At 37.6% G+C, this 10,816-nt stretch overlaps 1 protein-coding gene across 1 annotated transcript in view; it reads left to right on the forward strand.

Annotated features, from left to right (window-relative positions):
* LOC102593431 (uncharacterized) overlaps positions 1–5,624 on the forward strand; it is an 11,002-nt gene extending 5,378 nt beyond the window's left edge. Inside the window, exon 2 of the mRNA XM_015306947.1 lies at positions 5,002–5,624. Within this exon, the coding sequence (XP_015162433.1) occupies positions 5,002–5,624 (623 nt within the window). The remainder of the gene's footprint in view (positions 1–5,001) is intronic.
* Positions 5,625–10,816: the final 5,192 nt, after the last annotated feature.

Consider the following 10,816-nt stretch of genomic DNA (forward strand, 5'->3'; position numbering starts at 1 on the left):
ACTAATGCACCAGCAACGTTCATGGACCTTATTAATAGAGTCTTCAAACCTTATTTAGATATCTTTGTTATCGTTTTCATTGATGACATACTAATCCATTCAAGGAATGAAGAGGATCATGCTAGCCATCTCAGAATAGTTCTTCAAACTTTGAAAGATAAGGAGTTGTATGCCAAGTTCTCTAAGTGTGAGTTTTGGCTTGAGTCTGTGGCATTCTTGGGCCACATAGTTTCTGGTGATGGAATTAAAGTTGATACTCAGAAAATTGAAGCAGTGCAGAATAGTCCTAGACCACATCTCCAACTGATATTAGGAGTTTCTTGGTTTAGCTAGCTATTATAGAAGGTTTGTAGAGGGGTTCTCGTCTATTTCGTCTACTTTGACGAAGTTGACTCAGAAAACAGTGAAGTTTCGATGGTTTGAAGCTTGTGAGAAAAGCTTCCAGGAATTGAAGAAAAGGTTGACTACTGCCCCAGTTTTGACCTTACCAGAAGGTACTCAAGGTTCTGTGGTGTATTGTGATACATCTAGAGTTGGTCTGGGTTAGGTCTTAATGCAGAATGGCAAAGTTATAGCTTATGCCTCCAGACAGTTGAAAGTTCAAGAGAAGAATTATCCAACCCATGATCTAGAGTTGGCTGTTGTAGTTTTCGCTTTGAAGATATGGCGCCATTATTTGCACGGTGTTCATGTGGATGTGTTCCCCGATCACAAGATCCTTCAATATGTGTTCACTCATAAAGAGCTCAATATCAAACAGAGAAGGTGGCTAGAGTTACTCAAGGACTACGACATGAGTAGTCTATACCACTCAGATAAGGCTAATGTGGTTGCTGATTCCTTGAGCAGGTTGTCTATGGGTAGCACATCCCATGTTGAAGAAGGAAAGAGAGAGTTAGCAAAAGATGTGCACAGACCAGCACGCCTGGGAGTCAGACTTATGGATTCCACAGAAGGAGGAATACTGGTGACGAGTGGGGTCGAGTCATCATTAGTGTCAGAAGTGAAAGAGAAGCAAGAACAAGACCCTATTTTGCTTGAATTGAAGTCAAATGTTCATAAGCAACAAGTATTAGCTTTTGAACAAAGGGGAGATAGTGTTTTGAGATATCAAGAGGTAGACTGTGTGTACCTATGGTGGATGGACTTCAAGAGAGGATCATGGAGGAAACTCATAGCTCCAGATATTCCATTCATCCGGGTTCCACAAAGATGTATCATGACTTGAGAGAGGTTTATTGGTGGAATGGCATGAGGAAGGGCATTGCTGAATTTGTCGCTAAGTGTCTAAATTGCCAACAAGTGAAAGTTGAGCACCAAAGGCCCGGTGGTTTGGCACAGAATATAGAACTTCCAGAATGGAAGTGGGAGATGATTAATATGGACTTCATCACAGGTTTACCAAGGTCTCGCAGGCAGCATGATTCTATTTGGGTGATTGTCGACAGAATGATAAAATCAACCCATTTTCTACCTGTTAAGACTACCCATTCAGCAGAAGATTATGCCAGGTTATATATTCAAGAGGTGGTAAGACTTCATAGAGTCCCAGTCTCCATTATTTCAGATAGAGGTGCACAATTTACTACACAATTCTGGAAATCTTTTCAGAAAGGGTTGGGTTCCAAGGTGAACTTAAGTATTGCCTTTCATCCTTAGACTGATGGTCAAGTAGAGTACACTATTCAGACATTAGAAGATATGTTGAGGGCATGTGTGATTGATTTTAAAGGGAATTGGGATGATCACCTACCTCTCATTGAGTTTGCTTAAAACAACAGTTACCACGCTAGCATCTGAATGGCTCCATACGAAGCTCTTTATGGGAGAAGATGCAGATCTCCTATTGGATGGTTTGAAGTTGGTGAAGCAGAGTTGATAGGACCAGATTTAGCTCACCAAGCTATGGAGAAGGTGAAAGTGATTCAAGAAGGGTTGAAAACGGCACAGAGTCGACAAAAATCCTACACTGATGTTAGGAGAAGGGCGTTAGAGTTCGAAGTAGATGATTGGGTATATTTGAAAGTTTCACCCATGAAGGATGTTGTGAGGTTTGGTAAGAAGGGGAGGCTTAGTCCCCAGTATATTGAACCTTATCGCATAGCCAAGAGGATTGGCAATGTAGCTTATAAGTTGGAGCTGCCACAGGAGTTAGTCGCGGTTTATCCGGTATTTCACATCTCCATGTTGAAGAAGTGCATGGGCGATCCTTCATTGATTATACCAACTAAAAATATTGGGATCAAGGATAGTTTATCCTATGAGGAGATCCCTGTCCAGATTCTAGATCGTCAAGTTTGAAAATTGAGAACAAAAGAGGTAGCATCAGTCAAGGTCCTTTGGAGGAACCAATTTGTTGAAGAAGCTACTTGGGAAGCTGAAGAGGATATGAAGAAGAGATATCCACATCTCTTTGAATCTGAAGAAACTACAAATCAAGGTACTAATTTTCTTCTTAGTGCTCTTTAAATTATGAGTGAGCATGTTGTTTGTTTGCATTTACTTTTGGGATGGTTGAACTTGATGTTACCACCCTTCGCCTATTAAGGGTAATCTCATTCGAGGACGAATGTTCCCAAGTGGGAGATATTGTAACATCTCGCAATTTGAAATAACTAGAAAAAAGTGTAAAATCTGGAAATAGTCATTTTTGGAAAGTGTAAGGAAATCTGGAAAATTTTAAGTATGTTAAAGTGAGTTTTTGGTCAACTTCAAATGACCATAACTCCTAGCTCATGATGAGTTAGGTGTAGTTCTAGATATGGTTAGAAATATCTTGGAATGATCTTTCAAACGCTGTTGAGTTTGCGCAATTTCGATATTGTATGAGTAAGTTATGCCTTTCGGAAGTTGGGCTGTTGGATTAAGAAATGTCCAATCCGGATTTTTGAAGGGTAGTTTGGTCTTTTCCTTACCCAATTAATTAAATCCATTTTAGTAAATTAAGTGGGGTCAAAACTGAGTTAGTTCAGTTTATGCTTTTGAAAAATAGAATTAGGGCTTTTGGAGAAAGAACGCAAGAGAAAGGAGAAGAGGAAAAACAAGATTCACCAAGAACAACGATTTTGGTTGTGGATTCGCCAAGGAATTGATCCTATAAGGTATGTGAGTCTCTCATAGCATTGCGTTCATCCACCTACATTCCAAGTATGTTTAATTCAGCGAGATTCGTCCGAGAAGAGTTGGAAAATTGATGTTCTTGACAAATATTCTTGAATTCGAATGTTGTTAGCGAAGTAGAACGAATTGAGAAGTTTATGAGATCCTTACATTGAGTATAGGGTTGCTTTGAGTTAGTTTCTTGAGTATACATGCTGGGCATCGGGAGTTAAAACGAATTTGAGGAAGATAATCGAATTTAGGTGGTTTGAGGTTGAAAAACGAAGAAGAAAAAGTCGAGTAAGGTTCATGAAACAAATCCACGTCGTGGACTTGTTCCCCCAGTGAACAAAAATCTGCACCGTGTCGCGGAGAGGATGCGGATTCCACTGTCTCAAATTTTAATTTCGCGAATAATTATTTAGGAACACCTCCACGTCGCGAACTTGTTCCAAGACGGTGATTTCGTAACTTTTCTCAAGTTTAGGTATTCGAAATCATTCCTAAACATCAAGAGTCCTTTCCTATCACAAATCATGATCCTTGAATCCATAATTCAATTCAAGGAAATTTAAGAGTCAATTCAAAGGAAGTTAAGAGTCAAGTCAAGTGAAGTCATCAAAGTTTCAAGGGTCTTTTACAAATGTTTTAACTTTGTTTTAAGACTTAAGTTTCAAGTTAACCAAAGAGTAAAGAGTTGAGTTCATTTCTCAAAAAGCTATTAGGGAACTAAGTATTCCCAAAGAGTTTATAAATGTTTTCACATTTCAGCAAGAAAAGGGAACATCGATTCCAAGAGGGCTTTTAAGCTAAGTTTTGAGTAATTATCTCAAACCAAAGAAAGAAGTTGTTTTAAAAAAACATATCAGCTACGTATATTTTTGGGAGTAGTATTGAGCACCGATATGGGGATGCGAGTTCATATTAACTCAAGTCTCCATAAACCATGTAGTCATCATGGGTATTAATGGGTCATACTTTTTAGATGATCACATAAGTTAAGCTAGTGGATCCACTAAGTTAAGCATTCTATATGACGGCAAAGTATAGGATAGTTCTGGCAGCGTGGACAAGACGTTGTATCACCACTTAGGCTCATAGTGGTGGTTGTCGGTTAGAGAATCTCCCACAGAAACTATATTATTTTATTATATGAGTAAAATTGAGTTTGTTAATGCATTTCCTTTTATGAACTAAGTTGCTTTTACTGTTTTATAAAGCTTTTTCATATATTGCATGTGTTCATTGCTTTATTCTAAGTTAAGTTATTCATGAGTTGAGAAGAGCCAAGGTAAGTGTTTCTTTCAGAATCTTTTCAAGCCTTTGTTTTTGTTTAGCATTCCAACTCGCATACTCGTACATTCAATGTATTGATACCAGTTGGTCTGCATCATCTTATGATGCAGACGCAGGTAACCAGGATCATCATCCAGCGCCTCGTTGATCCAGTTGAGCACTCAGAGTCAGTGGTGAGCCTCCTTGCTTTCTGAAGGACTCTTTTATTCTCTTTTTAGTCTTTCTTTATTAGGATGTTGAGGGGTCTGTCCCAACATCCATCTCAGTATTATAGAGGCTTCATAGACAGTCAAACAGTTAGTTATGAGTCTCTCATCTTTGTATTGCAGATTTTTTGCTATGAGGCTTGGGTTGCCATTTTGGCCAAGTTGAATGTTTAATTCTTCTAACATTCTAAGTTATACTATTAAGCTATTTGAGTAAGTTAATTTGATCAATATAATCATGCTTAGACTCTTCCGCTGAGCTTAGTAAGCCAGGCCAAGGGTTCGCTTAGGGCCAGCAATGGTTCTCGAGTGTCAGTTCCACCCAGGGTGTAGTCTCGGGGAGTGACAGATTTACCAGGTCTTCTGCCTGATCGTGATATTGATTTTTGTATTGACATAGAACCAGGCACTCAGCCTATTTCCATTCCTACTTATCGTATGGCACCCGCCGAATTGAAAGAGTTGAAGGAAAAATTGCAGGATTTGTTATGCAAGGGATTTATAAGACCGAGTTATCTCCTTGGGATGCTCCAGTGTTATTTGTGGAAAAAAAAAGATGGATCCATGCATATGTGTATATACTATCGACAGTTGAACAAGGTCACCATTAAAAATAAGTACATGATACCTTGTATTGATGATTTATTTGATCAGCTGCAGGGTGCTTCAGTTTTCTCCAAGATTGACTTGAGATCCGGTTATCATCAGTTGAAGGTTAGGGTGGAGGATATCCACAAGACATCTTTTCGAACACGTTATGGCAATTATGAGTTTCTGGTAATGTCTTTTGGATTGACAAATGCCCCAACAACTTTTATGGATTTGATCAACGGAGTGTTCAGACCATACTTGGATTCTTTTGTAATTGTCTTCATAGATGATATATTGATATACTCCCGTAGTAAGGAGGAACACGAGCATCATTTGAGGATTGTGCTTGGAATTTTGAAGGAGAAGAATCTCTATGCAAATTTTCAAAGTGTGAGTTTTGGCTTAGTTCGGTATCGTTCTTGGGACATGTAGTGTCCAAGGAAGGTATTATGGTGGATCCTAAGAAGATTTGAGGCAGTTCGAGATTGGGTCAGACCTGCTTCAGTTACTAAAATTTAGAGTTTCTTAGGCCTTGCAGGTTATTATCGACGATTTGTAAAGGGGTTCTCATCCATTGCATCCCCATTAACTAGATTGACCCAGAAAGAAGTGACTTTTCAATGGTCTGATGAGTGTGAGGTGAGTTTCCAACAACTCAAGACTTTATTGAGTAGTGCTCTGATTTTAACCTACCCGTGGAGGGAGAGGGTTTCATTGTATATTGTGATACTTCTTGGATTGGTCCTGGTTGTGTATTGATGCAAAAAGGGAAGGTGATATCTTCGAGGCAATTGAAGATTCACGAGAAGAACTACCCTACTCATGACTTGGAGTTGGCGATTGTAGTGTTTACATTGGAGATTTGGAGGCATTACCTTTATGGGGTACATTGTGAGGTGTTCAGGATCATCATAGTCTCCAGTATATATTCAATCAGAGGGATCTATATTTGAGGCAACGGAGATGGTTGGAGTTGCTCAAAGACTACGACATGACTATTCTTTATCATCCGAGCAAGGCAAATGTGCTAGCAGATGCCTTGAGTCGAAAGACGGTAAGTATGGGTAGTTTAGCCTTGTTATAGTTTTGTGAGCACCCTTTCGCTAGGTATGTCCAGTCCTTGGCCAATAACTTTGTGATGCTTGATATTTAAGAATCTAGTAAGGTTTTGGCTTATGTGGAGGCTAGGCCATCCTTGTTGGAGCAAATTCGAACTCAACAATTTGATAATGGTGATTTTTGTAAGATTCGAGACAAGGTGTCAAAAGGAGAAGCCAAGGATGCAATTCTTGATAGAGAGTGTGTTTTGAGGATAAAAGGTCGTATTTGTGTTCTTCGGACTGGTGATTTGACTAGACTGATCATGGATGAGGCACTTAGTTCAAGGTACACTATTCATCCGAGGGCTACTAAGATCTATCATGAGTTGAAGAAGCTTTATTAGTGGTGTAGTATGAAGAGGGACATAGTAGATTTTGTATCTCGGTGTTTAAATTGTCAGCAAGTAAAGTATGAACACCAAAAGCCTGGAGGTGTAACTCAGAGGATGCCCATACCTGAGTGGAAGTGGTAGCGTATTGCTATGGACTTTGTCGTAGGGTTTCCACGTACCTTGGGTAAGTTTGATTCTATATGGGTCATCGTGGATCGATTGACTAAGTGTGTACACTTCGTACCAGTTCAGACTACCTAAAATTCAGAGAAGTTAGCCAAGATCTATATTTGAGAGATAGTTCGTTTGCATGGAGTCCCCATTTCTATTATTTCAAATCGTGGTACACAATTTACATCTCATTTTTGGCGGTCTATGCAGAAGGAGTTGGGCACTCGGGTGTATCTTAGTACAGCCTTTCACCTTCAAACCGATGGTCAGTATGAACAAACTATTCAGGTTCTTGAGGACATGTTGCGGGTGTGTGTGATCGACTTTGGTGGTCACTCGGATCAGTTCTTGCTATTAGCGGAGTTTGCTTACAATAATAGTTACCATTCGAGCATTGAGATGGCACCATTTGAGGCTTTGTAGGGTAGGAGATGTCGATCTCCAATTGGTTGGTTTGATGCATTTGAGGTTAGACCGTGGGGTACAGATCAGCTATGGGAGTCCTTGGACAAGGTTAAGTTGATCCAAGATAGACTTCTCATGGCTCAGAGTAGGCAAAAGAGTTATGCGGATCGGAAGGTTTGTGATTTGGAGTTCATGGTTAGAGATCGGTTCTATTGAAGGTTTCACTCATGAAGGGTATGATGAGATTTGGAAAGAAGGGCAATTTGAGCCCAAGGTATATTAGTCCTTTCGAGATTGTTGAGCATATTGGTAAGGTGGCGTATGAGTTGGTTTCGCCACCTGGCTTATCGGGTGTTCATCCTGTATTTCATATTTCGATGCTGAAGAAGTATCATCAGGGTGGTGCTCATGTGATTCAATGGGATTTAGTGTTACTTGATCAGAATTTGACTTTTGAGGAGGAGCCAGTAATCATTTTGGATAGGAAAATTTGGAAGTTGAGATCGAAGGAGATTGCTTCAGTAAAGGTTCAATTGAAGCATCATCCAGTGGAAGAGGCTACATGGGAGACCGAGTCAGACATGAGGAGTAGATATCCTCAACTTTTTTAGCGTTCAGGTACGATCTATTCTTTCACTGTTCGAGGCACTAGGACTATTTTGACTCTTCCCGTAAAATTTAAATGGAAATTTTAAACTATACGGTGACTACGAGTATTTAGTTGATGAATTTTTGTTAAAGAATTAATATAGTTGAATAGTTAATGGGCCAAGTCCATAATTATTTTTTTGATACCCTTTAACCACTTAGCCCATGTTTACAATTAAATTAACTAAAAAGGGATTTATTGTTCTTTTACACATAAATCAAACAAATTGCGGTTGAAATTTCTCTGAGAGAACTTGATCTCAGCGTCGACAACATTCAATTTACTGCTTCAGGTATTATTAAGCCTTATTTATCTCAATCTTTGGTTTAAATGGAATGAGTTATGAATAGTGGGTTACTGGTATACTTTAATGTACTACTATTTAATGGAAAAGAATTGGAATGCTAATTTAATTGGAATTTATCGATTTCTGTGAAACTCTTCTTTTACTTTGAAGGAGAATCTTTATACATTGAACAATGGTTATTCATTAGAAGATAATTACTATGGTGATGATTTGAGTGGGATAGTGCATGTGGATTAAAATACCGTAAATAAGTTAATTGCTCCAAAGTAGGTTTTAGCGTTAATTTAGGTGTGCGTTGGTCCAATGATTTTAGGTGTATACTTTAATATACATTTTTAAAAGTGTTTATGCCAAGAATGGCTAGGGTAAATTGAGGTAAGGCTATTTTTCAATCACTGCTGCTTCTGGATCCATTGTTACTTTTAGTATTATAATTTAAATGGTTACTACTTCGGTACAAAAATAGTGAAATATTTGAGTTATATAATGGGATGTCTTGTGAATCCTTTTACTTACAAATAAGAGGTATATTATATTATATGAATACTATTAGATCTATGATATTTTGGATGAATTAAGACTTAATCCTAGACTAAAAATTTAGGAATATGAATTTGACATATTAGTGACATCAAGATATATGAAGTTGGTTATAGATTTGGGAGAGTTTTTGGGTCTAGGATAAGCATCTGGTAATGTGGGTGTCTATGGACACGTTTACTTATAAATTTTACTCATTTTGATAGATTAGAAATATTCGGAAGCTTTACGAAAGGGGAAGGAAAAATCTTGAGGATTCCTGACACGTGTTCCACATTTAAGGTATGTTAATAATTTTTAGACTTCGTTGAGGGACGTTTTCTAATTAAATATTAAAAATGAAATAGATACTGGGTAAGGGAAAAAGATAGGGGTCTCGTACCAATGGTGTGACGGGCATTGGTACGAGTACCAGTGTTATAAAGGGAAACTTTATTACTATAGGATGCGGATTGTAATCCGAGAATGCCAAAGCATATGGGCATTAGCTGATATATTATTGAATGATTTATTATGTGTGATTGTGTTCTTTATTGAACCTATATACTTGTGATAGCTGAGGTGATTACATATCATATTGATATTTGATTGAGATTCATCATCATTCCTTTTCATTTATATCATATTATGCACACACATTGACATGAGATTGAGTATAATTTGGGCACGTGGAGATCATCCGTGTTGGGGATGGTGAGATATTAAGATTAAAATTTGGGCACGTGGAGATCGTCAGTGGGGAAATGGTTTGATTTTATGATAGTGCGTTGAGATCATCCGCACAGACACGTGGAGATCGTCTGTATCGGTATATGGACCTCGCAAGTCCCCCATGGGTCATGAACTCTCGATGTAATTTCGAGGAGTATCATGTATATACAATTGAGAGAGTACTTGGCATCTGAGGCATTTCATTTCATGGTGTCACATTGCATTGTATCTCAGTACATCATTTATTCTTGTTGATTACGTGCTTATTGGTGGTTGTACATTACGTGAAGTTCGATTATCCTTATTGATGAAACTTGACTTGTAAGTATAATATAGACTTGTATAAGTAGAGAACTGATTTTCTCATATAAACTCTTGTCACCACTTCTTCGTTCTCGGTCTATGAGATATACTGGGTACACGTGCTTTCGTACTCATACTGTTGCACTCTTATTGTTGCAGATTTGATTTCGAGTACGAGCACGTCTCGTGGAGCTTTTTTAGTCCGATCTTGGAGTATCTTGGAGTTGTGGTGAGCTGCTTGGTTGTTCCAAGGCCCACACCTCCCTTTATCTTTTATTTGTTCTGTTGTTTTAGTATTCAGACAGGATATCCCTTATGTTTGGATTTGTCATTTTAGTTTCAGACTTGCATCATATTTAGAATCTCTTGTACTTATGACACAAATTCTTGGGTCGTATTTGTGCTTTCCACATTTCGTATTTATGAAGGACTTAGTATTAGAGATATTTTATTCGTTGTTTACCTCTTACCTCTTTACTTAGTTAAATTGGTAAAATTATTGGGTTGGCTTACCTATCGGTTGGGAACATAGGTGCCATCACGATTTGTAAAATTTGGGTCGTGACAAACATAGAGAAGGTGATGTGACACCTCTCTATGTCCTTATTCATATTTATCTTTTTTCTTCTTTTTTTGACCATTTTTTCCTACATTATTTATTTATTTTATTCTTAATATCTTAAAAAGTCTTCACATTCAATTACTTAACTTTTCACCTACCACTATAAAATATATTTAATATCTTTAATAAAATAAGAAATAATTATTAATAACTCACATATCTTCAACTTATACTCTTAATAATATTCATAGCTCTTTTTTTTTAATCTTCATAACCCCCAAAATTCAATTTATAAGTTTATGTCTTATGGTATTCCTCCTCTTTGTTTATATAAATTCATAATTTTTATCAAGAAAATTGTCGTTCAAAGTTATTCTTTCACTTCTCCATCACCATATCATACATTTGGGTGAGGAAGAAAATGTTAATCATCACATCATATGGTTGCTTTCAGCAAAGTCATAAAGAATCTATGAGTAAGAATGCTTCTATAAAGTTTTTAAATTATACGTATTTTACTTTAACTTATGAGATATTAGTTATT

Source organism: Solanum tuberosum, unplaced genomic scaffold (genome assembly GCF_000226075.1).
Source record: "Solanum tuberosum cultivar DM 1-3 516 R44 unplaced genomic scaffold, SolTub_3.0 scf00043, whole genome shotgun sequence".
NCBI lineage: Eukaryota > Viridiplantae > Streptophyta > Magnoliopsida > Solanales > Solanaceae > Solanum > Solanum tuberosum.